This window comes from Antechinus flavipes, chromosome 1 (genome assembly GCF_016432865.1).
Source record: "Antechinus flavipes isolate AdamAnt ecotype Samford, QLD, Australia chromosome 1, AdamAnt_v2, whole genome shotgun sequence".
In the NCBI taxonomy this organism is placed as follows: domain Eukaryota; kingdom Metazoa; phylum Chordata; class Mammalia; order Dasyuromorphia; family Dasyuridae; genus Antechinus; species Antechinus flavipes.
Window position 1 is genome coordinate 309,975,757 of NC_067398.1, and position 27,534 is coordinate 310,003,290.

Here is a 27,534-nt window from a genome sequence, read left to right on the forward strand (position 1 = left end):
ACATCTGCACATGTCCAAGAATAAAATGAATGAATACCCTTCCCCGTTTCCCTGATCTGAGCAAAAGACAATTATGATAACATCTCATTTATCTATTTTAAAAATTAGATCTTCAGATTAACTATTAGGCTGCCTAATTTCTGCTGCCAGAATAGAGCTTTTATTGTCTTTATCCAAGGATTCAGATTGTAATGGTAATGATAATAATAGTTGATGAATGAATAAAATTAATGAATGAATCATAAAGCATTGATTAAATACTTAACTGTGTGCCAAGCACTATACTGAGTTCTTGGGATCCAGTTACAAAAGTGAAGACATCTCCTACCCTCTACAAGCTTATATGTTAATAGCAGGGAGACAACACCAATAGGTTGTAAGTGTACCCAGTGAGGTTTTTCTGGCTTGGAAAATTATAGAGGTGGTAAATAGACACACTTTTTTTTTTAGTAGCAGTGGTGATTTAGGTTTTATTTTTAAAACTGGAAAGTGTCAAGTTGGCACAGGTAGAGGGTGATGGGGGATATATGTAGAAAAGAAAAGGACTAGTAAGAAGAAGGTGGCCAAAGTGTAAAGTAGTAGGTGTAGTAATGGTGATATTATTAAGACCTTCAAAATAAAGATATCTTACCAAAGAAAATTTAAAAAAATATGGGAATAGGACTGTCTTGGCTGCTACTAGAATTGTCTAGATAATGCTTTCTGTGAGGCTACAGAAGATGAGATTCCATCCCAGGTCTTTTTTTTTTCAGTTACAAAAAGCAGGTGCTTTATCTATCTGCTAATATTTTCTAGACTATTACATATGAATAGAAAAATAATAGCAAGAAAGCAGCCTGTCCTAGGACCATTTGTCTCTGAGTTCCATTAAAAAAAAAAAATGAGAATGAGATGATGATCATAAATTCTTATTTATAATAGTGCTTTATTATTTTCAAAATGCTTTCATTTATATTATTTTATCTTTTATGATTTTGTGAGGGCAGGCCTTTTATCCTCATTTTATAGATGAAGGAATACCAGAGAAATTGCTATTTGAATAAAGTCACATGACCACTTAATGAAAGAACTGAGCCTAGAACCTCTATCTTTTCTTAACTCTTAATCATGTGTTGTTCTTTCCTATCAATCAGTCAGTAAGTATTCATTAAATGCTTGTCACTATGCCAGGGACTATACTCACTGGGAGAATACAACAAGTAAACAAACAAGCTATATACAGGATAAATAAGAAGTAATTAATAGAGTGAAGGGATTAGAATTAAGAGGAATTGAGAGACTGTATAAGGTGGGATTTTTCCCATTAATCTACCCCTCTTTGCCATACCTTGTCACTCTATAAGATTATGTAAATTATTTTAAAGTGAATTCTAGGACTGTTTTTCTTTGGAAAGGAGTTGAACCAGATGATTTCTAATGTCTCTTCCAGATCTAAAGAAATTCTCAAATATCTTTTGAGCTCAAATATTTGAACTTTGAACTTGCACCTATAATAGACTCATTGAGATTTAGAGCCGGAAAAGACCTAAGAGATAATTTTACTGATGAAGAAAATGATGGTGGAGAAATATTTGATATAATGCAATTTGCTTAAGAGTGATGATGATTAGTGGCAGATGCTCCCTACTTTGTATTTTAGAGATTTGCTCATTCATTGTTATCTTACTTCACTCCTTGGTGGTATTATATGTTAATTCATTTCAGTGGTTTCTGGAGCAGAGACTGTGGTGCTGGTTTTAGGGATGTGATAAGGATTGAATAATCTGAGAAATAGCTCTTTTAGCTAGTATTTAAAACAAAATGTCTTACTCAATGGAAGAGTATGATTTGAGGTAGGAGACTTTAGTATGGAGCACTGAATAGAATTCTAGAATTTTCCATGAGCTGTTTTGTTCAATTTTTTTCCTCTTCTAATCCAAAGGTGTCAAAGATGGACAAGAAGAAAAATTCTGAACTCTAAAATTTACTTGTACAATCCTTAATGAAGTCTTTAATTATTTAAATGCTCCCAGTGCCTATTTTTCAAAAGAATGATCCCAACTTTTAATATAACTCCCAGTTTAATAAAATGATTTAGTTTTTTTGAATGCAGTGAAAAATTTTTCAAGAAAAAAAGCCCTTAAAGCTCTTAAAGCCCTTAAAGAAAAAATTTAGCAAAAACATATTGCATAGCAGTGCAGATTATCTCCTACTCCAAAGCCCTCCTAAGTTCTATGAATATAAGCAGAGTTATTAAGGTTCATTACTTATTTTCATTAAGTCACATTAAAGATGTGTAGAGTTCAATTTAGTTCAGCAAAACATTTATTAAGCTCTTGTAATGTGCCAGAAACTAGAGACAGAACAATTAAACATTACTCCAGGTAGTTAGAATCTGAAGGAAAATGGGACATGTATACAAATAAAGAATGACACAGAATAGAATGTGATAAGCACAAAGTAAAGGTCTCCAGTGGTCCTCAAACTTTTGTTCTCAATATCTTTATCCTATTAAAAATGATTGAGGATCTGTCCAAAGGGTTTTTGTTTATATGTGTTATAGTTATAGGTATTGATCACATTAAAAATAAAAACCAATTATGAATTTGTAGACTTTCTGAAAGGATTTCAGAGATTCCTCAGGATGCTCTGGACCAGACTTTGAGAACCACTGTCTCAGACTCTAGACAAAGTGCCATAAGAAACGTGAGGAAGCAAGAGCTGTATTTTTTAATGTGTTGTATGTACACTTTATAGGACATCAAGGCCTTCTATATAATCAGCATGTTCTGTAAATTTATAACCATTTTATAGGGCTTGGAGCATAATTTTACTATTTTAAATGATGATGGAAGTTTATAGCTGTTGGATCTTTTCTTTTATGACATAGTGATATATCTATAATTTACTTGATGTTGACTCATAGAATCTTAGGGTTGGAAGAGTTCTTCAAGCTCAAATAGTCCAACTTCCCACCTCCTGCAGAAATTCTTTGTGATACTATTCAAGACAGATGGTTATCCAGCCTTTTCTTTGGTTAGGAATGTAACCTCTAATTAGAATACTACCTCTGTGGGAAAATACAAGCTGTTTTATAGTGCAGGTTCTAGAAATGCATGTGCAACAAAAAACAGTTTGTGCCAGGTTTTATCAGCTAGTGGCTACTTCAGTGGAAGAGACTTAGGAAAAAAAAATTAATCTCTTCCCTCTGTCTACCATAAAATTTACTCTTTTCTCCTTAGTTTTCATTCTTGGGCATTACTATTGCCTATCTTTGGAATCTGAACATCTTAAAGTTTTACCTTTGTCAGTTAGCTGCATTCAAAGATAGATTCTCTTAGTGGTAGAGAGAATGAAAACTATTCCATTGAATATTTACTCTTTGAAATCTTAAAAAAAAGTGTTTTTTTCCCTTCTTACGAGAGTCAGTAAATAATTATCATTTTTCCTAGATGTCATTTACCTATATTGTATGCATTGCTGTGTTTCATTGTCTTTGTCTGAAGTTGGTAGGCAGCAAGCATTTATTAATTAATATTGTGTACCAGAATTTAGACTAAGCACTGCTATACAAAGAAAAGCAAAAATGCTTTTCTGCCTCCAGGAGCTTTTATTCAAGTAGGAACAGAAACCTGCAAATAATTGTGTACATACAAGATATATGTGTAAATGCATATTCCTTAGAGGAAAGTCACTAGCAGTGGGTGGGGAAAGTCCTTTTGCAGAAGTTGGAATCTAATCTTTCTTGATGGAAGTCAGACAAACTAGGAATCAGAAGTGAGGATGGAAGAACATTCAAGGAATGGAGGACATCCAAGGAAAATTACAGAGTTGGGATATGGAATGTCAAGTGTGAGAGAAGAATAAGTAGGCAGTATAGCTGGCTCATAGAGTACATGGAGTGAATTGCAAGAAAACCAGAAAGGTATGAGGGAGCCAGGTTCTGAAAGACTATAGTGTCAGGATTTTGTGTTGATCTAGGGGGCCACTAGACTTTATTGGACAGGAGAATGCTATGGTCAGACATGTGCTTAGGAGGATCTCTTTGGCAATAATTGAATGGAAGAAAGCATATTGGTGCGGGAAGAAACATAATTCAGAAAAGCCAATCCTTAGGCTCAAGCAGTTGTCCAAGCTAGAGATGAAGAGGACCAGTAGAATGGTAATGATTATGTAGAGTGGAAACAAGGGGTTATATATGAGAGATGTCATTTTTACCTACATCACAGGATTTGACAACAGATTGTCTATGCAGTCTTAGTGAGCTGGTGAAGAATGACATTCAGGTTGCAAGCTTTAGTAATTGAGTGGAAAATATGTGGCATTTTTTCCCCCCAAAAGATTTTTAAATTGTTTTTTAAATTTAAAATTTAAATTTACTCCCTCCACTGATGGAGGCCATGTCAGTAATACTGTGAATGATAACGATTGGCATTTGTATAGTATTTTAAGATTAGAAAGCACTTTTTAATATATCATCTCATTTGTTCCTTCCCACAACTTTACATGGTGCTTGCTATTATTTTCTCATTTTGTTGGTGGAGAAACTGAGGCTTAGAAGGGCTAAAAGTAGGTTACCCAGGGTCATACAGCTAAGAAATGCCTGAGGTAGGACTTAAACCCATGTATTTTGGATTCTTTGCACAACACTCAATTTTCTTTCTTTTTTTTTTTATTATAGCTTTTTATTGACAAAATATATGCATGGGTAATTTTTCAACATTGACCCTTGCAAAAACTTCTGTTCCAACTTTTCTCCTCCTTCCCTCCACTCCCACCCTTAGATGGCAGGTAGTACCATACATGTTAAATATGTTAAAGTATAACGTTAAATACAATATATGTATACATATTTATACAGTTATCTTGCTACACAAGAAAAATCGGATTTAGAAAGAAGGTAAAAATAACCTGGGAAGAAAAACAAAAATGCAAGCAAACAATGACAGAAAGAGTGTAAATGCTATACAACACTCAATTTTCATAAATAGTTCTTGTTGCCACAGTTTCATTAGTCAACTTTATAACAGATGTACTCTTAAAGATCCTTTGTTTTACCAACATCTTCTTTTGATGTCTCTTGGTGTGTCTGGGACTCTTGAGAAGGTGCCAATGGCTCTGACAGATCCAGCCAAGCTGGAAAGGCTCTACAGATGGACATTTTGATGGTCTATTAGGCATGAAACAGCCTAGATAAGTGTGAACGAGATTACCATGCAAGCTTGTTCATCGATGAGTATTCTCACAAAACTCATATCTGTTTATTAAGATTTGGAAAGGCTATAAAAAGTTGAGAGAATCTGAGTATAGCAGTTTGAGGTACTCTTTTTAGAGTTTTTAGAGTGTTTTTGAATACTGCTTCAGACATTTACTGACAGTGTGACCCTAAGCAAATCATTTAATCTCTCTTTGAGTTCCAGTCTCTTCTTTAAATAGGGATAATAAAAGTATCTATCACACAGGGTTAAAGTGAGGATCAGATGAAATGATACATGTAAAGCACTTTATAAACAGGAAAATGCTGTAAAATGCCATTTATTTTTATTATTTCATTGATATTATTATTACTCATTGCTATTCTGTCTTGGAGGGAACAGTCACATCTATGAAAATTACAGGTTGTTTAGAATATAAAGCATCATGTACCCAAACCATAGCAAGAGACATATCACTGCAAACATTATAAATAAATGCTGTCCATGAAAGATGGTGCCATAATGACTCTCCCTCATAGAACAGGGGAAAGTAGGCAATGGGGACTGCCTGATACAGGAAACTCTCAGATGAAAAAACTTCTACCAGTGCTTCTTTGCAATTTACATTTGTAGTGAGGAGCTTAGGGCAATGGCTCTCAAAATGTGATCATGGGACTTATGGAGGTCCCTGAGACTCTGTAAGGTCAAAATTATTTTTATAATAATGTTTTAAGACATTTAATGTCTTAATTTTAATTTAAATTTTAATGTGGTAAATATTGATAGAGCTCTTTAGACCAGGTAGCGCTTAGTTTTAAGAGTGTAAAGAGGTCCTGAAATCAAAAAGTTTAAGAAACTTTTGCATTGGGGAGATTATGTGATTTACCTTGGGTCACAGAGCCAAGATATGTGAAATATGGGACTTCGAATCAGATTTTTCTACCTCTGAAGCTAATTCTCTATGCCTGTCATCATTCTGCCTCTCAGGAGTTTTTATGAGGAAAGATGCTGACTCCCTTGTAGGAAGAAAAACATTTGCATTATTTTATAAATGCATCATTTGTATATCCATTTCCTCCTAAGATCCCTTGTTATTTCTAAATCTGTGATAACAAATTGTAGATTTTGCAAGGAACAAGATTATAATGTGGCTTCTTACAGCATGACAGAACTCTCTGTGAACACAGGTTATTTGTTTATTTCAGCTACAACATGTATTTTCTTCATTTCTATTTTAGACTATTGGTTAGAGCTGGAAAGAAGCATTCATCATCTTTCATTATTTGTAATATTGTTCTCTACCAGCCTGGTGAGCATGTGTGGGTCGTCTCTCAGTGCTTTCACTGTAAGCAAATGCTTGAGCACTGCATTATGCTTAATTAGATCGGGTGCATTATGTTTTAACATTGACCAGATACTTAAAAGATGAAATAGAATTCATTTTCTCACATGGCTGCCCTCTTGTTTCTACACATGTGTAACAGGGAACTGTTGGTTGAGTGTGATGCATAACTTGGATTATCTTTTGTCTTTTTCTAAGAAAGTTGCACTAATTGATTGGATTAACTACCTGCTCTCCTCTTAAAAATGCCATAAATTGACCTCATAATCCCAAACCATGGTGTTTTGTAGTGCATCTCGGGGTTTGATGAGGCATAGTCATAGGAATTGCATGATACTGAAACTGAGCTAACAATGGAAATTTCTTGTTGACAGCATACTGTAAGAATTCTGTGGATGGTCTCTGGTACTGCTTTGACGACAGTGATGTACAACAGTTGTCTGAGGATGAAGTCTGCAAGCAGACGGCATATATACTTTTCTACCAGAGGCGGACAGCTATACCATCATGGTCAGCTAACAGCTCTGTGGCAGGTGAGACCAGCTCAGGTTTCTGGAAACCATAGTCTTTGTTAGCAGAGAAAACTTTTTTTTTTTTTTTTTTTGGGGGGGGGGGTGATGCCCTCTCAGGAGGTCTTTTCTTAATATAACTTATGATCCTGTTGTGTTAGTTTATCAGTAATATTGTAATAGTCTCATAGTCGCCACTAACCAAGAGATGAGAAAAGGACAAACTAAATCCCCAGAAAGATGATCAAATACTGGAAATGGAAAGAGTTGCCTTCTTATTAGAAATATAAGGATTGAGTTAATGACAGAAGTTTATAAACCCATAAATGATTTGGATAAGCTTAGCAACGGATTCATTCAGCAAGTAAAATATTGGAATATCTTGGCATTGAAGGGACTCCTCTTGAATGTTGATAGAAGTTGAGAAAGAAAGAAAAGCAATATTATTTCTTATAGTGGGAAATAAAATGAGGAAATTCCTTATGCCAGGAAGAGTAATATTGATTGAAAATTAAGATCACAGGAATGTTAGATAAGTTTATAGATGATGGAGCCATGAGTTGGGAAAGGGGGTTGGAATGTTTTAGGGACATTACTAATATCTTTTGAATAATATTAGTGAAGACATCCAAGCTTGGTGCCTGTCAGAGATAAAATACTCATTTCAATATACCATGGGATTAACCTAAATAGGCATTTCTTAAGGTCTTATGACCTTAGAACCAAATCATTATTACTCAGGAAGTAGCTTGATAGATAACAGTAGTTTCTGCTTCAGGACAGAAGAATATAAAATTAGACCTTAAAATTTTACCCAAATGGGAATGGTTACTTATTAAGTAATCATACAGGTTAATTCTGAGATGAGAAAGTGGAATTCCCCCCTCCACCCCCACCCCGAATGAATGCAGTATGATTCTTAACCCCATGGAATGTGTTTCCTGGGAATCAAAGCCCTATTGTTACCCTATTCTCTAGAGGATTTCTGCCTATTTAAACACAGAACCCACAGCTTATAGCATGTATAAACTCTCCTGGGTTCCATTTCTGGCAAATATACTGCTTGATTGAGACTAATTTTGAAATATAAACTCAGGAAAGCAGCATAGTACAATAGAACAAATGGTAACTTTGGAGAGAGAGAAAACGGGTTTGGATGCTAGCTTTTCTTCTGACTAGCTGGGTGATATTTCACCTTTCTGGACCTTAGTTTATCCATATGTGAAATGGAGTTAGATTAGAGAACCTCTGTAGCCCCTTTCAAATTAGATCTGTGATCCTATGAATTTCAGTCATCCTGGGCTGTTTTCATAAGTTATCAGTGACTAAAAATAGCATGTTAGAGTTGAGAGATCTCAGAGGTTATTTGATATAGCTTATATCTGAAGCATAAATCTTGTTATCCTCCCCCAAAAGTAGTTGTTTTTCCTTTACCTGGTTAAGTCCAGTAACTGAGAACATGCTACTTCTCTAGGCTGCTCATTTAATCTTTGTGGGTCCTATACCAAGCATATATACTTATGGTATATGGGTGTTCAGAGAGAGATAACACATTTGTTGTGAGAGCTTGCCAAATCCCTTGTTAACTCCCACTAGTCATCCAACGCTTACCTGTGGCTCCAAGGAGCTATAGCATATGCAGTGGCTATGTCTCAGCAAAAGCTGAGAACCAGATGGAGGATGTAACTAATGAACCACAAACTCATCAGTAAGTTAGGGAATATCAAGACTTCTCTTGGTGAAATGGATGGATGAGAACAGTTTGTTCCAGTGGCCATGAAGGCAATTGAAGCATCCATGGCATCCCAGGCCATTGCCAATTGTCTTGACTTTTGTCTTGATATTGGATGTTGGTTACTAGAAGAGAGAGTGAGGCTGACAGCTTTGCACAGCTTTGCCTCACTTTTTGGCTAACAGACAAGTTAAGACACCATCATCATGCCCCAGTATCGTGATGTCATTGGTCTTCAAAAATAAAGAATGAACAATTCTTCAATTAAAACTCTCCTTATACTTACTCTGTATTCTTGCGATTTCCATATATTGATGCTTATTATGCTTTTTTTTTTTGTCAAGGAGCATAAATCATGGTATCATAGATTTAGAAAAGAAAGGGACTCTTGAGATTATTTAGTCTTACCTCTTCTCCTCCTTTACTCCCCCGCTTCATTTTACAGTAGAAACTAATACTTAGAGAAATTAAAGGGTAGTAAGCAGCAGAGCCAGGATTTGATATTTGGGTGCTCTTACTCCAAATTCAGTGCTCTGTCTCCAGTACCACACTGCCTTCCATTTAATTCTCTTTCATATGATAGTTTTTAAGATACTTGAAGACAGCTGTCATGTTGTTCCCCTCCTTCTTCCTCATTCCTTCAAACTGATATTTCTCTGACAGTTTTGAATCACCTTGCTTTTACTATCTAGGTCTTTCTTATTTCTCTTTGTATATATGGGTATTACAGTACATGAATAAATGATTAAGTCTCCACATATCTGTGAGTTTAAAAAACAAAAAAGAGCCAGTGTTGACAGTCTTGAAAATGAAAATCACTTATTTCATAACAGCCAGAAATATTGCCCTGGGACTATGTTCTATTCAACTGACATCTTCTCTTAAATTTAAATTTTGTTTTATGAAGCATTAAGGACTATAGTTGCATTATTTATTGCTAAAATGATATAATATGTACGGGAATTGGTTTCTTCCTTAATTAGTCATAGCGTACTCTCACCCAAAAGGCATCATTCTGGTTTCTGGTGGTTAAAGTTGAACTCTGGTGGTGGGAACATCAATAATTCACTTGTGATCAATCAGCAGGACTTACAGGGGGTCCTTTAACATGTAATTGGTCATGTGAGCCTACACTGATCTTAATTCTCTGCCTTCTCTGCAGGTTCCACAAGTTCTTCACTGTGTGAACACTGGGTAAGCCGGCTTCCAGGGAGTAAGCAAGCCAGCATTACTTCTGCTGCTTCTTCCAGGCGCACATCTCTGGCTTCACTCTCAGAGTCAGTGGAGTTGACTGGGGAAAGAAGTGAAGATGATGGTATGTATAGAAGAGAGGTGAGAAGTAGGAAATAGATGTTAGAGATGGTAGCAAGTAAGGATTCTAATAAGACAGCTAGATAGACTTGTGAATAGAGTGCCAGACCTGGAGGAAGACTCCTCTTTGTGAATGCAGATCTAACGTCAGATACTTAGTGTCTGTGTGACCCTCCTTAGTTTCCTCATCTATAAAATTAGCTAGAGAAGGAAATGGCAAACTGTGTCATGAGACAGGGAGACATAACTGAACAACAACAACAACAACAACAACAAAGAGGTTCTTAATCTGGGGCTCATGGAACACCTAAAGGAGTCTGTGTATAGATTTCAAGGAGTCCTTGAACTCAAATGGGGAAAAAAGGTACATATCTCAAGATAATAGGTTTCCTTTCTAATCCCATGTGTTTTATCTTATGCATTTAAAAAGATTGTTCTGAGAAGAGGTCCATAGACTTCACCACCCTGCCAAAGTGGTCCATGACATAGAAAATGGATTAGAACCTCTAGTTTGTAGTTTATCGTGTTTGAGGGGAGCCACTTGGAGAATCTGCTGGAAAACAAAAAGTTTCTGAGCACTGAAGTAGCAGAGTAGTTTGCTGACTGGTGGTGTTAAACCACAAGTTCTTTTGACAGGATAAGATGTCCTCTTAACCTTGGTGGTTCCAATTCCATTCTTCTCTACTTTTGTGATGGAGTGTGTTGTCAGAGAAACAGAGTCATTGCTATTTGGTACTGGTAAATAATGCTTACAAGACAAATGGTGGAATTGGTGAAATATTTACAATGATACTAGTAATAACAAAGGTAGTGTGGTATAATGGATGGGCCCTGGATTGGAAGTCAAGAAGACCTATGTTCAACTTCTACCTTGGACACTTATTAGTTTAGTGACCCTGGCCATCTCATTTAGCCTTTCTGTGCCTCAGGTTCCTCATCTTTAAAAATGGGAGGGTTGAACAGAATGATCTCTAAAGTTTTTCTTCTAGTTCTAAATCTATAATGCTATAAATTCAGATTAATATAGAACTTTAAGATTTGCAAAATGTTGTTCATGTATTATTTCATTTAATCCTCATAATAATTCTGATAAATATGCTATTATTATCCCTCAGGAAACTGAGGCTGGGAGACGTTAAATAGTTCCTCTGGGGTCAATTAATCAAGAATCTTAGTTTAGATTTAAATCCTAATCTATTCACCATGCCACACTGCTTGACTATTGGGATTTGTATGTCATAAAAAGAATACTTTGGGTAAACACTGAAGGAGAGTTGTAAGATTAAAAAATTGAAAAGCATGGAAATCATGGAAAAATAAGCCTGGTTTGTTTTCATTTTTCACTTATTGGTTGAGAAATAATTAAGTTTATTTGGAGGGTGACAGGCTAGAATATTGATCTAATTGTACCTCAGATTGGTAGAAAAAATCCTTATAAATGAGGGCTATGAGACTTGGGAATATCTGAGGTTTTTAGCGTAAGTTCTGTCCCAAAGAAGACATCTCAAGTTGGTCTCTGGTACTTCACTCTGTGGCTGATACATGAAATGACAGTCAAGAAGCATTTATTGAACATCTACTATGCACTAACCAGGGGTCCTCAAACTCTTTAAATAGGGGGCCAGTTCACTGTCCCTTAGACTGTTGGAGGGCCAGACTATAGTAAAAACAAAACTTTTGTTTTGTGGGCCTTTAAATAAAGAAACTTCATAGCCCTGGGTGAGGGGGATAAATGTCCTCAGCTGCCGCATCTGGCCTGCGGGCCATAGTTTGAGGACCCTTGCACTAAGCACTTGGGAAGCAAAGAAAGGCAAAAACATAGTCCCTGGACTCAAGACATTATCTAATAGGAGAGATGATATGTGAATAACTTTGTTCATATAAGCTATATCCAGTGTAAATGGAAGTTAATTTCAGAAGGAGGCATTAACAGCAGGGGAGACTATGAACCCCTTCTGGAAGGAGATGATCCTTGGAAAGAGGAAAAAAAAAAGTAGTATTCTATAATAGCAAGAGCACTGCTCTGGGAATCAGTACATGTTGACTTTAGTCCTGGCTCTTCCTTTAAGTGTGGGACCTTGAGCATGTCATTCTTTCTGGCCTTAGTTTCCCCACCTGTAAAATGAGAGATTGGACTGTGTGATCTCTTCAGCATCCTTCAAGTTCTGACTTCTATATGGTAAAAAATGACTAGTGGTTTCTTTCTGTTTAGTCAGAACAGGAAACAATCCCTAATCAATATTTTTGTCATAAAATGGACACTTTTTTTTTTTTTTTGTCTCCATTCCACTTGTTTAAAAAAAAAAAAAATGCTCTTGGTGATTCACTCAACCAGTAACCTTTTATTAAGTGCTTACACCAGGCACTTGGTTAAGTGCTAAAGATACAAATAAAGGCAAAAGATGGCCTCTGCATTCTAAGAGGAGAGACAACATCCAAACAATTAAATATGAATATACTAGATACAGAATAAATTGGATATCATCATTAGAGAGAAGATAACATTAAGGGTTATTTAGAAAAGCTGGAAGATGGGATTTTTTTCTGGAGCTTGAAGAAAACTCGATGAATCAGGAGTTAGGCAAGGCGGGGGGGGGGGGGGAACAGTCATTGTAAATGCCTAGAGTCAGAAATGTGGAGTATCTTGTGTGAATAAAAGCTAATAAGCCAAGGTCACTGAATTGCAGAATATGTGAAGAAGGGGTGCAGAGGAAAGCCAGAAAAGTGAGGGGGCAGGTCATGAAGGACTTAAGGTGCATGGAAGAATTGGGAACCACTGGTGTTTACTGCAGGGGGGTGAGGAGTGACATGGGCGGATCTGTGCTCAGGACAGCCTCTTTTACAGCTGAGTCAGAGTATGCACTGGCTTGAGAAGAGACTTGATCAGCATATGTTTAAACATCATTACTTGTACTAGATAATGCAGAATGAAAATAACAAAAATATGGTCTCTGCCTTTTTTGGGATTTACACATAAAGGACACTTTATGAATTCCATAGTGAATTCATTAATATCAGGATAGGTGAAGGATCTTTGAAATGTTCATTCCCTAGCATCAGGATGCATTTACAATCAGGCATTCATAGCATAGTCTGAGGGTTCCAGGTGAAGAAAAGAAGCCATATTTTTGAGTTTTAGTTCTGCTACTTGAGGCAAGTTACTTCATTCCTGTGATTTTTTTATCTATATAATAAAAGGGCATGGATTTAGTGATTTCTAAGGTTTCTTACTAGTATTTTTTTTTGGGGGGGGGCGGTGCTTGATAGACTAGAAATAATGTTTGGGGCAACTACAGAAAAATTGTAATTATGATGCCAAGTTAAAAAAAATATAAAAATTGGTAATATGAAGAGAATTAGAGAAACAATGTTATATTTAAAGATACCATAAGCAGTGAAACAGTAACAATGCTGAATAGGCATATACTCAGTGGATAGCCTCTAGATTCTTTTTTTTTTTTTTAAGTTAATTTTCAGCTCTTTTGTTTTTATATCACTTCCAACATAATCAACAACCCCATTCTAATTTTCTATGACTGAATATTATCTATACTTGGCCCTAATTTTGTTTTCTTTGCTTTTTTTAGGCGGGTTCTCAACTCGACCATTTGTAAGGAGTGTCCAGCGCCAAAGCTTGTCATCCAGGTCCTCTGTTACCAGCCCATTGGCCGTCAATGAAAATTGCATTAGACCCTCTTGGTCCCTATCTGCTAAGCTGCAAATGCGTTCTAACTCTCCATCGCGTTTTTGTGGTGACTCTCCTGTGCATACTTCTGCCTCTACTTTGGAGAAAATAGGGGAAGCAGTAGATGACAAAGTCTCTATCTCTTGCTTTGGTAGCTTAAGGAACCTTTCTAGTAGTTACATGGAGCCAAGTGAGAGCCATAGCAGGCGTGAGCACAGGGCCATGGGTAGAGCTCCTCTGGCTGTCATGGAAAGTGTATTCAGAGATGAGTCAGCTCCCAGGAAAGTGACTTCGAGTCTTTCTGATATACAGAGCAAAAGCTCAGCACAGGGGGATCGAGTGCATCCTGTTTCAGATCCATTTGATAACAATAATCAGATTGCTTATGTGGATCAGAGTGATTCTGTTGACAGCTCCCCAGTCAAAGAGGCAAAGACTCCAAGTGGTTCTGGCTTACTTGTGGAAAAGTCAGATAGCACAACTAAGAAGTCTCCTAGCTCCAAAGGGATTATTTCTGAGCCAGATAAAAGCCTGAGGAAAGGGAGGACAGTCTTGGCTCGCCAGGAATCATCTCTTTCAAACACATCACCCACTTCTCCTGTTCCCTTAAAAAGTTCTGTAAAGACTTCCCGCTCCAGAAGCAAAGCAGAATCTTCCCAAGTCAGTGGGCGACATGCGTCCCCTGTTCCTGGTCATCCCAAAAAGGAGTCATCTACAAAATCCCAGGACACTGTGGCTGTTCAGCAGAAACAAAAGTTAGCTTCCTCCCCAGCTTCTATTTCTTCTACAGCTGCCAAAAAGCCTCCTTTGGGCTCTGCCACCAGGGGTCCCTCCTCCACTGGAAAGAATAGGACTTCAGACAGAAGCCTGAGCCGAGAAGGCTCCAAAATAAGCCTTGGTTCTGACAAAGCCAGTGTCACATCCACCTCCAAACCAAACTCCCCTCGGGTGGGTCAGTCTAAAGCTGGGGAGAGCAGAATGGATGGAAAGCATGTGAGGAGTTCTTCCATGGCCAGCCTGCGGTCTCCCAACCCAGGTATGAAGTCAGGTTTGAAGAGGGACAGCAAGTCAGAAGACAAGGGACTGTCCTTCTTCAAATCAGCTCTGCGGCAGAAGGAGACTCGGAGGTCAACTGATCTTGGGAAAACCACATTACTCACCAAAAAATCAGGTGTAGGATCCACCAAGTCGATCAGTAAGAGTACAGTGGATGAGAAGTCAGATAAAGGCAGCCAGCCTCCATCCTCCCAACAGCCAAATGCAAATACTATTTCAAAAGAGCAGCCTGCCTCCAAGGATTCCACTTCTGTAAAACATTCCCTGCTTTCTACCCGCAGATCCAAGTCTTCCCAGCTAGATCCTGGAAATCCCTTGTCTCCTAGTAGCAAGCAGTCTGCTGAGAAATCTTTTAAAAAGTTACCTTCTAGCATGCACACCTCTGCACGGCCTTCTCAAAAACCTCAGTGAGATTTCTTCAAACCAGGTGTTTTATCTGTAAAGACACTTATTTATTTAGAATTGAGGACTCTATTTTTGTTCCCTTTACCTGATATTTCCCTTCCTTCTTCCCCCTCCCCCCCTTGCTTTTGTTTTGTAGTTTTTGGTTCATGTGCCTAATGCGTGTGTGTGAGGAGAACTAAACTGCATTGTGTTGAAGTGTCTCCTTCTTCTGCCATCAAACCAAATAATAGCCATAGGCAAAGAAAGCAGTGATACCAAGTTAACTGGAATAATTATTAAAAAAAACAAAAAACAAAAACCATAATCCTGGACTGCCTCTTAGCACTTGTGAATATTTCTTTCTGGTGAAATGCCACAACTTTTTGTCAGACACTAGGGTTTTGAAACCTGTGAACTAGTTATGCTATAAATAGTATATGCTCTGTAGAACTGTGAAATAATATTATTTGGGGTTTTTGCCCGAGCAGAAATTATCCTCATTGATTTGTGGATTGTCGTCTAGTGTGGTAAGATGTAGAAGCTAACAGCAAAACTAAGAGACTGTTGCTACTTCTGCTCTTGCCCCAGTCTTCAATCTTTTTTTAAAGGGCAATATTTTAACACTAATGTTGTTTCTCAGGTATATACTCAGCTAGTATAAGAGGGATGAGCATTAGTGAATGAACTCAATATAAAGGTAACCTTTCATGTGTGAATGTATGTAATTTTTTTCTTAGCATCATGGATGTAAGCTTTTCGAGATGTAAAGAATCTTTTGTTAGTGTCATATTGGTGAAGATGTATGTATATCTTAGCTGGCTATCCCTTGACTCTTGGACATTGTGCTAAGAGGTGGTGAATTGGATAGCAAGAAGTTAGTCAGTATCCATTCTTCCCTCCCTTCTCTATTGGAGCTCTGAAATATAGCCACTTGTCAGCATCTTCTAAGTTATACCCTGATAATATGGTTTATTTTTTTTAAACTGGAAACGTGTACCTGATGGTGCGAATGATGCCTGGGTGATGTATAGATGTACTACTCTCCCTCTATGGCTGCACACCTTGTCTGTAAACAGCAGAATTGAATCTTGCCTTTTGGAGGCATGCTTCTCTTTCTGTATCTTTCAGCCCAATGCCAAAAGTCAGCAATGCAGTATGGAGGCTCAGTGTAACAAAATATTAAATATCTTTTTTTTTAATGTTTCTTTGTAAGACTTGATTATAATTGTGTTTTCCAACAAACAATTCCTCTCCCTTGCTGTTACAGGTTCCTTAATTCCGCTCCCCAAATCTATAGTCAAAGCTAAAGCTCATCCTACAAGGCAACAGATTACCTTTCTTTGTTTCCAAAATAAAAACAAGCCCCACCTTGCTCAATTTACAGTGTTCACACAAATATTGTGTTTATTTTAAGTTGTATAGCCATATTCTGACTTCATGCTTCTCTTCTTTTCCTTATGAGGACTGTGTAACCTGGATTCTTTGTGAAACAGACTTTGCCACAATGCAGAGAATGATGTGTTGTGTTTCATGTTCATATAGTCTTCAATTTGCATGTTTTCCTAGGTCAATGTTTTTCCAATCCATAAATTCACCAGATTTTACATGAGTATCCAGATCTATTTGTTAGTCTTTCCTACTTAATAACTAGAGCAAATAGTTTTATTTTGTCCCATAATATCCTTTGCTCAACTTTTTTTTTTTTTTTTTTGAGTTGGGGGAAGATGGAAAAATCTTGGAAAATATTGGCATCAGTCACCTGTCTTATATAATTGCCCACTTGAGCATCAAAGTGATTAATAGACCTGGAAATCATTCATGGAAGACTAGCTAAAGATCTAAGCCCTTGCAATATTTAATATTTTTTTATATTTAGCCTTGTGAATATTTCTGTAGTGCTCACTGTAATTCATTTATTATGACCTTATTGGCAATAATACTCTGCCTGATAATCCCAGCTTGATTGCTATTTATTTTCTGTGAAGTATAAGCATCTCTTCCATTTGCAAAACAGTGTTGCTCTTTGGTTCTACTATTATTTGGCTTCTGCACAAGCTCCTTTTGAAAATTGTTAGTACTTTTACTGGTACATTGAATTTTTCGTAGTTACCTTTCCTCAGAACAATATTTTAAACCTAATGTGATTATGATACCTCTCTTCTAGCTACAATGTAGATTTTCTACAATCAAAAAGGACATAAAATATGAACAGTGTTAAACATAGCTGAATGACTTATGATAAAGCTCCTGTTCTTTTGAATATAGGGCATATTTGGAAATGTCATATCAATGAAAATTGTACAATAGTTTTATAGTGGTTACAAGAATTTCTCTTGGAGGGGATTTATTTTAGCAGTTACCAATGAAATAGTTAAACCTGAGTAGAATTAGCTTAATTTTCAGACATAAATTTAAATTTTAAAATGGTTGTTGATTTTGTATAGGAATGGAAAAAAAACAACCCAAACCTAACCTTTAAATATCAGGAGATAATTGCTTGAGCTCAAATATAATTTTCCATTATGTATTAATATTATTTAGTTAGTAGGACTGGTTCTCCTTTCTGCTTAGCTAAAAACATACATAGTTATGCTTTGGGGACTGACTGTGTCATTTCTTGACATTTTAATGTGGTTCGATTTCCTTTTTCTCCCCTTCTATTTCATGTTTGATAATGAAAATTTGATGAAATAACAAACATTTAATCATCTTAAACTACTATATGCTTTGAGGACAACAGATCATGAATACAGAAAAAGGACAGTGAGTTATTGTATCCAGGGATATTTTGCCAAAATGTTTCAAAGAGTGACTTGAATAAGTTGATTAAAAACAAAAACAATTTCTTCTTCTTCTTTCTCTTCCTCTTCCTTCCTCCTTTCTCTCTCCTTTTTCCTCCTCCTTTTAACATAGGTAAGATTTTTTTTTCTGTTTATATTTGGAATAAGGTGCTTGTTCATTTGTTTGGGTGAACAATTATCTGTAGATCACCATTGTCTTGTGTTTGTGAGAACTATTCGTAGAAGCATAGTTATAAGAAATTATTACCTGGTAAGCACAAAGAAATCACTAACAAGTCCTGAAATTAGAGCAAATCCATGGTACTTTTACTGTTCTTATTACTATTGATGTCTTTGGCGTTGTTCATTTTTGAGGTAGAATTGGAATATCCAGATTCTCTCCTCTGCTTTGATAAGGAGACACAATGGCAAAGAAACATTGTTTTTGATTGTCTTTTACTCCTTTAAGCCCTTTTCATAATCCTTATAGCAACTTTGTGCCAAGTCAGTAATAGTTCATGCTGGACACATAGAAGTGAATGTTAGAATATTTGTGGTTTAGTAAGTGTTTGTAGTCATTTGAAAGGCTGCCTTGAAATTTTTTATTTAGTACATAAAATAAATTGAAAGGGATATTTATGTAAAAAAATATAAATTTACTTCTCAAGTTAGCTTTACTTTAGCTCAGGGGCACCTAGAGTGCAGTCCATGGACCAAAAAAAGTCCATACAGCCCTTACTGGAACCACCCTCCCTAATACAGAAATCTATTTTGCAGATCTTCTGAATTAGCATATCCTAGGAAGGGTAGTTTTTGTGACCAATCCTCTTTATAACCAATTTCATTTTATGGAAAGTAGATGTAGTCATCATTTACCCATCAATCTACTATCTGTCTGCCATTGGTTTAATTCTTCTGCAGCCCAGCAATGAAGTTCTTTAACTAGCTTCCTTATACTAGAATTTGGTCCTTCCATGATTTAGGTAAATATGTTTTGTTTTGTTTTGTTTTTTGTAAAAAGAAGAAAACAAAACTCTCTTTTCTTAAAAATAATTTCCAAGGAAAAAGATGTGATAAAATACTGCAAAGGGAACAGCTGGCTGCAGCTTTTAATGGAAAGTGGAGCACTGGGGAATGAGCTCCTCTTTTTTTTTTTTTTTTCCAAATGGGGAAACCATAAATTTAGTGTGGGTTTTAATTTGGTCTACAAATTTCATCCTTGATACATTGCCTTTTTAAATCATTGAGCAGTTATGTTGGGGTTTTTTTAGAGGGTGGGTGGGATGGTGGTGTATGTGTCCGGTTTCAAAGTTGTAGTTCTGATAGAAATTAGCATTTCTGGGCTGGATTATAGGGATAATAGTTACAGAATGCAAATCATAAGCACATTTTCAGTGGAAAAAGAAACTCAACAACCCATTATACTTTGTGAGGCACTTTGAACTTTGCCTTAGTGATGGAGCTGAGAAGTACACATTTTAATGACAAACTGGTGCCTATATCTTTCTAAATATGAAGTATATGTGTCATTCTGCAAGGTTTTTGTCCCTTTTGTTCACAAATGGTTTGATATAGCAAAGTCAGACCATATGCTTTAGATGGAAACCTGACACTTTGATTACAGGGATGTCTAAACTGCCTCCACTCCCTCCACCCTCCATCCGTTCCCCTCCCTCCCCCCCACACTCCATTTCCTTTTGTTCAGCTCCCCAATGTAGAACTCTTGGCTTTCCATAGCTATAATTTGAGCATGACCCGCCATTTGCCCCTCCCCCCAACAACAAGAACAATTCTGCATGGCCTTTATCTAGCGCTGCATCCTGAATGCATGCTCTCATTAACTATGCAAGCAACTGATACCGACCATAGATGGCACTAACTGCTTAAAACGAAGCTATTAGATAATGGAACTCTATTTTTGAATTTGTTGTTTTATTTCCTGATCTGAGTATCCATACACTCAGGAGCATGTATGTGGTTTCTTGCTTTATTTTGCACATCCTTGACTCTCTTCTTTGCAGAACTTTTGGATTATTGACAAGATTTATGTGTAAAGTTCTTAAGTATTTTTCAAATAGGAAAGGTATTGGATATGTTGAAATGACAACATGCTGGTTTATGTATTGTGGTGTCTAGGTAATCTCCTAATGTATCCTCTTCTCTAAGTAAGCTGCCATTTTTCTATAGAATTTTAATGGTTTATATCTTCTATATGACATCATGGTCTCAAGAAGAGACAAAAGCTTCTAGCAGCATTGACAATTAAAAAAACAAACCATGCTTTTGTAGAACTTTAGTGCTATTTAAAGTTGATATTTCCAGCCACCAGACTTAATAGGATTAGTACTATGGTGTTTATGGCAGTACTGTACAATGAGTTCAAACCTAGAACTATCTCCCATTCTTTAATCCATCTGGTACAAAAGTTTAAGGCTTCAAACCTCTCAGATAAGAGACCCAGTAAGGAAGAACCTGAAGTCTTAAAGGAGACAGAGCAATGAATGGCATGCAGATTTAAGTGTGCAAATGGGACTTTGGTTTGCTTGAGCAGACAGCACACTGGGCATCTTGATGTGCTTAGTGGCCTTCTGTCCTTGTCTGTAGCAAGCAGAAAATCCCTTGGTGGGGTTGTTGTGGGAATGGTGGTCACTGCATAGTAAAGTGATGAAAAGTTAAAACCAACTATCATTGAAAAGCTTATCAGTAGAAAGAAGAAGATGCCTCAATGGTAACGTTCTTTATGTAGTAAGCAATTAAAATTGCAGTCACCAGGCTGCTTGAACATTGCTCTTGAACTCTTTCTCTATTGTGGTCCTTTGCAGGAGAGCAGTTTCAGGAATTCTTCTTAGTTTGAAAACAAATGTGAAGAGTTTTGTTTCAAAGTGACATTCAGTATAATTTCCCCCATGTAATTTTTTTTTTAAGCATCTCTTATGGAATTTGCCAACTGACCCCAAATAATTTGGCTATACATGCAGAGGCAACTGAAATTTAGTTTTAATCTTTGGTGAGCCAGAAGCACTATGGATGCCTCGTAATAAAGCCAACTGTAAAACTTAGCTGTTTATCTTGTGGAGCATTATTTTGCAGACAATTGAAAGTCAGGCTAATATAACCTTTAAGCTTAGTGCAGAGGAAGCCAGCAGCGCCCAAATACATCTGTTTAAATCATCCAGAATAATGGTGTAAGTATACATAAGTTAAACTCCTCCCTAGAGAAGTTTGAGCAGTGAATTCTGTAGGTGGTCATGAAAAGCAGCATGAAATTATGCTAGGTGCTATCTTGAAAGCTTTGGTGTCATTATACCAAAGGGAAAATGGCTATAGTATTTTCTGAAGATAAAAGTCCTCTTTTGTGGCCTTTCAAGTGCACCATACAGGATTGCTCACCAACTGTGCCTCACCATTGGTTAAAATTGAATTCGGATCTCATTGCAAATATAGTTTCTTGACTGAAGTTAAACTTCAGTTTTTACACTGGAATTTCTACAGTTCTTCTCAAAGCTGCATGTCATTGTCACTGTACACAAATACATTTTGGTATAGTTCACACCTTTGATATCGGCTTCTGTATAAATACTTTTGAGTTGTACAGTAATCTGGAAAGCAGGATGTCTTTATCTGAGGCTGGAGGAAACATAATTGTGCCGTAAATTTTAAATTATTGAGGACAAGTGCATGAGACTGTGTCAATGCCTCCTGTTATTTATTTGTATGTTTTATTATTCAAGGTGGATGCACTTTTAATATGCAGAATTTATATTTTTATGTTAAAACATTTCCTTTCAGAAAGAAGTTTGAATATTACAGTATGTAGTTGGACTTAAGAGAAAAGTGGAAAATGTAATAAAATACATTAAATTTATTACATGATGTCCTGGTCAAATCCTTTTCCTCTTTCCTCAGTAATTAACAGACATCTGCATTTTGGTGTTGATTTGAGAATCTTCCATTTTGTAAGATGAAAACAAATCCTTTTTCTTTCCTCTCATCTTCTCACACCTTATTGCTTTCTTTTTAAATTTCTTCAGCCATCATATATTCATCTACCTCTTTTCTTCTTTCCTTCTCCCTTTTCCTTTTCCACCATTTCCTCCCTTTCCATTCCCTTTCCCTTCCTCTTTCTCCTTTCCTTTTTTCTTCATGTCTCCTTTCTTTTCTTTTACCTTTCCCCTCATTCATTCTCTTCCCTTTTCTTCTCTCTCTATTCCATTTCTTTCTTTTTTCATTTCCGTTTTCCCTCCCTTTGTCTCCTGCTCCCTGCAACTCTCCTCATCCCAAAGTCTTCCTAAATCTCTGTAAATGTGCAATAGAGACTCCGGCTGGCTTAAGTACTTTTTGGCGTGGTTATATTACTAATAACCACTTGAGGGCGCTAAAGTCTTTACAACTATCGATGTGCCCTAAAAGTTCCCAAATCGTATGTGTGTGTGTGTGTGTGTGTGTGTGTGTGTGTGTGTGTGTGTGTGTGTGTGTGTAAGTAAGTAAGTAAGTAATACCCTTGCTGTTTCCAATTGAGGAATTAAGTACTTATATGCTTTTAGCAAATGAGTACAGGGTTCAGTTTGGGAAAAGACTACAGGCACATCTTGCTTTTTTCTAACATATGTTATTGGGAAAACTCATCACAAACAAAATGTGTTAAATAAATCATTCACATAGGAACAGTGTTATGATTGAATATTGCATTCCTGATCAAAGACTTGGGATTAAATAATAATTTTGACTAGCAATATATCATAAAAGTAACTGTACATTTAAAAAAATCTAGATCTCTTATTTCTAGGTATAGGAAACTCCATCCATGCAGAGGCAACTTTTCTATAAATTACAGTCTTTGAAAATTCGTTGGAGGCAATTGAGAAGTTAAATGTATTGTTATGATCACATAGCTGGTATGTAGCTGAGACAACATTTTGACTTCCAGGTTTGATAGGTCTTTTCACCATATCATATTGTCTTTAAAATAATCTTAGGTCTTGATAATAATTTAAAACAGTACATCTATACTTTAAGCCCTATAAGAGGGCATAAATGTATTCGACAAACTGATTACATAGTACTAACATAACTCATGAAAATGCATATTTAACTTCAAGATACTTTTTTACATAGAAGATACATATTTAATTTTCCCTTCTTTGAAGTTAGAATAGGTTACTCAAAGCAGGGTCCGTAACTTCCTTAAAGATGTATATGGGAAAGTTTGGAATTGATGCTTTTTTCTTTTGATCTAAATTTCCCTATAGCAGGCAGAAAATGTCCAAATGATCCCAGCAGCATGGTATGAGGAGTCACAGATGAGAAGTCTGAATACCTGGGGTTTAGTCCAACAAACTGTGTGACTCATACAAGTCATCTCCCCTTTCTGTGACTTTTTTAGGAAACCAAACTGTTGAACTTCATCTCTGCAGTCTATTCTTCCACTAATGAGTTATGACATTGACCTTGAAGGACATCATTTAAAAATAAGCCATAATTATTGACTGATGCATTCCCATAATAGGAGACTGTCAAATCAGATCAGATAGAGAAAATTGGCAAAAACTTCTATTGTGGTATGTCAGGGCAGCAGAACTTGGATGTTACTTGAATGTATGGTGCCTATTTGCCTGGAATTGGTATAGTAGAAATGAAGTTGTTTTTAAAAATCACTTGGTTTCATGAGATTTTTCAAGACGTTTATTCCTATCTTTTCTCCTTATTGACTTCCATCTTTTCAATATGTTTAAGATGCTATGAAAAACAATAATAATAATATAATAATAGAAGGTGGTAATAGTGGTTGCTAACATTTTTTAAAAAATTAATATTTTTCTCCAATTACTTGTAAAAGCTGTTTTTAATCTTTGTTTAAAAATTTTTTGTTTCAAATTCCTTCCCTGTTGTTTCCCTTTCATTGAGAAGGGGAGTAGCTAGCATTTCTGTAACATCTGGAAGTGACAAAGCACTTTACAAATATTCTCATTTCATCCTCTTAACCTTAGGAAGTTGGTGCCATTGGTATTTACATTTTACAGATGAGGAAAGTGAGGCAGATTAAATGACCTGCCCTAGAGTCACATAGCTTTGAAGTAACCTAGGTCATATTTGAATTCAGGTTTTCCTGACTTATTTCCAGCATTCTTATCTTCTTCCTAGTCATAGCTAATTTCAGCTTCAGGAAGACTTGGAAAATTGCTAAGAAGAGGGGATCCAGCTGAGCTATATAACTATCCTAAGTATTCCTCAGCAAGCTCAAACATGAGTACTTGAGGACCTGCTTCTATCTTGAACTAGTATAATTGCTTTTTAATTGTTCTCTGTGCCTCCATTTTCTTTATTCAATTCTATCCTTCCCATAGCTAAATAATCTTCCTTATATAAAAGTCTAATCCTGTTATTCCTTTTCTTAGAAACTTGTATTAACTCCTGATTCTCTGTGGGGTAAAATATAAAATCCTTTGTCTTTTAATAAACACTGTAGTTTTGCTGTAACCTGTCTTTTCAGCCTTAGTTCCCACAGTTCTCTTAATCAAACTATAGCAACTGAACTGAACTAATATCATTTAAACTCTTCCTCGTTTTCTGCATTTGGACAGGTTGCCCCAACCTACTCATTGCCTGTCACTCACTCTCCTGTCTCTTCCCAATTCTACCTGTTGAAATCCTCTTCCTTCATGTATAAGTTCATGTTTCAATTAGCTTTTCCATTTCAAGGAATTTTCTTTGGGCTTCTCCATACTAAGTAATAACTCCTTCCTGAAAATTTTTTAAAAGGCTTTTGCCTAGATTTCTCTTTGCCACTATAATATTTGATCCTATATCATCTTTTTTTATGTTCATATCATAGCCCCCATATTAGGTTCTAGCTACCCTAAGCTTCTTGGAGATACAGACTGTGCCATTTTTATAGTTATATTCCAAGCATCATTTCATACTTTGTACATATTAGATACTTAACATTTTTTGTTGTTCAATTATTTCAGTTGTGTCTAACTCTTTGTGGTCACATTTGGGCAATGACTGGTTTGCCCATTTTCTTTGGCAGATGAGGAACCTGAGACAAACAAGATTAAATAACTTGCCTGGGGTTACAGAAATAGCTAGGATCTGAACTCAAATTTGAACTCAGGAAGATGAGTTTTCTTCACTTCAGAATCATCATTCTATCCATCACCCTACCTAGCTGCTCTAGTTTAATAAGTATTAGTTAAATTAAATTAATGTTTTCTGTTAGCATGTAATTACCTATATGTTCCTAATTACTCAATTACTTACTTATGAATGCTGCATTTGGATTGATAGTTTTCTACTTATACAAAACCACAAGAAAAATCCCAGCTAGGTCCAAGAGCTTCTTTTGTTATCCAGATTCTTGGTGCTGGTGCCTCCCATCTATTTTCCTCTTTGCCCTGTTGCTCTCAGCCTTTACAGATCTGGTTCCTGATAGATAACAGAGATTGTCCATTAGCAGTATTCGTGTCGTCCTAATTCCTATCTATTTGTTGGCTCTAACCATTAGGCATCATCAATAAATCAGTCAACAAGTATTTATTAAGTACCTATGTGCCTGGCACTGTTCTAGGTGCAAAGTCAAAGAATGAAGCAATTCTATGCATAATGCTTTGAATCTAGCTTGGCTATGCCTTCATGGACTTGCTGTGCCCTTAAGTACTTGAATGGGGCCACCTATCTATAGAATAGAGATTTCAAGTATCTGAAATCCTACATCTATAGGAATTACTAAGGAATAACTCCAAGGAAACTTATCATAAAGTAAATAGAAATGTTTTTGGAGAAATAAAACAGACATAGCACTTATTTTTCTCCGAGTTGAAACAATAAAGCTGTTTCTGCTCCTCCCAAATATTTCATTTTTATTATCTTTTTTCCCCTAAGGCAATTGGGGTTAAATGACTTGCCCAGGATCACACAGCCAGGACATATTAAGTGTCTGAGGTCAGATCTGAACTTGGGTCCTACTGACTTCAGGTCTGGTGCTCTATCCACTGCACCACCTAGCTGCTCCATTTTTATTATCTTTAAGGACTTCTGCAAACCAAAGTTTCATCCATAGTGAGACAAGTTTCTTATTCATGTCCAGTATCTTTTACATTCTACAAAAGATGGAAGAGACAAACAAAAGAAGTAGCATGGTATGGCACAGACATTTTATTTCTGAAGGGAGGTGTTTCAAATTGAATTTGATACTCTTTTGGCCTAAACATTATAAAGAAACAAGTGCATAAAGTCCTTATTTCTAGTCATAATAGAAACAAGCAGATGCAATAGCTAGAATGGTCTTCAATCTTAGTGTGGTATCATTAAATCAGAACCCAATCTCTGGCTCAAAAGTCAACAAGAAGATCCTTGGTCAAGAAATATCTAAATTCTTTCTCTTGTGACAATGGTTTTGCCCCTCTGAAGCTAAAATAAATATTTTGATTTCATTTGAGAGTTGTACTATATTGTTTTCCCATGATATAGAAATTGTAATAAATAAAATCTAAAATGATAATTAGAAAAAACTTTCTGAAAACTCTTTATGATACAATGGAAATTGAATATCTAATGAGTTTCAGAGAATTATAGGGTTTATGTGTACAAGGTGAGTATCTCTGTGTGAGATGTATATGTCTGCGTGGGATATCTAAATGTATAGCTAGACTCAAGGAGAAGCGTGGAAAGATCTTATCTGAGATCTGGACCACCTTTAATGAGAATGGTAGAGTTAGCTTGAAATCTGATAGGATGGTGCATGACAATAATTTTGGTACCCCCACTGAATTTAGTCAGCATTTATTCAGTTCATTGTAACTTGATAGGTACCAATGATTGTTAGTAGATTAAAAGAATAAAATTGAATGTGAAGTAGTTATGTTCATTAGTGCTATTAATATAAAAGTCAAACACAAAGCTGTGAAAGGGCCCTGAGATGTTGACATGGTCTTATGATCTCTGGAAAACCCCTACTGAGATAACTTGCAATGGTTTAAAGTTATTTAGAAGGGAATTTGGGAGAGATTAGGTGAATTCATGCTTTTTCTCCACCCTCTTGCCAAGGAGCAATTCTTTAAAGTCGTTAGGGAGCCAGGCTAGACTTGACAGAAATATTGGGGAGCCAGTTGTGTATTTCTGCACATCTAGAGTTGATCCCCAAGAGATGCTGTATGTATCCTCTTCAACTGTCTCACATTAATTCTGCACACTCATTCAAATATTTAGTATTTATCTCCACTAATTTATAAACATACACAGCACACAAAGTGCCTTAGGCTTGCCTTGACACTTGATGCCAAACTTATAAAATTAAGGGCTAGGTTGTTACTGATATCTTTATGGAACTTTATGGAAAAGGAAAGTTCATGGAAGAAGTGACATTTAATGTTTTTTCTTCTGGAAGATCGATAATACTTAGATTTCCTTCACATAAGATTTTTACATTCACTATGCTCATTCTGTAGAGTTTTCATACATATTATCTTTTCTATTTTTTCTTTCAATTTGTTTCATTATTTTCCTCTGCCTTTGAATTTTTGTAGCTCAATTCTGTTTTTTCTTTTTTCAGAGGCTCAACTG

At 36.2% G+C, this 27,534-nt stretch overlaps 1 protein-coding gene across 1 annotated transcript in view; it reads left to right on the plus strand.

The window, feature by feature from the left end:
- Nucleotides 1-21,838, plus strand: part of USP31 (ubiquitin specific peptidase 31) — a 140,651-nt gene extending 118,813 nt beyond the window's left edge. The window contains exons 14-16 of the mRNA XM_051964828.1: nucleotides 6,891-7,049; nucleotides 9,920-10,072; nucleotides 13,656-21,838. Of these exons, the coding sequence (XP_051820788.1) occupies nucleotides 6,891-7,049; nucleotides 9,920-10,072; nucleotides 13,656-15,220 (1,877 nt within the window). The 3' untranslated portion in view covers nucleotides 15,221-21,838. The remainder of the gene's footprint in view (nucleotides 1-6,890; nucleotides 7,050-9,919; nucleotides 10,073-13,655) is intronic.
- Nucleotides 21,839-27,534: the final 5,696 nt, after the last annotated feature.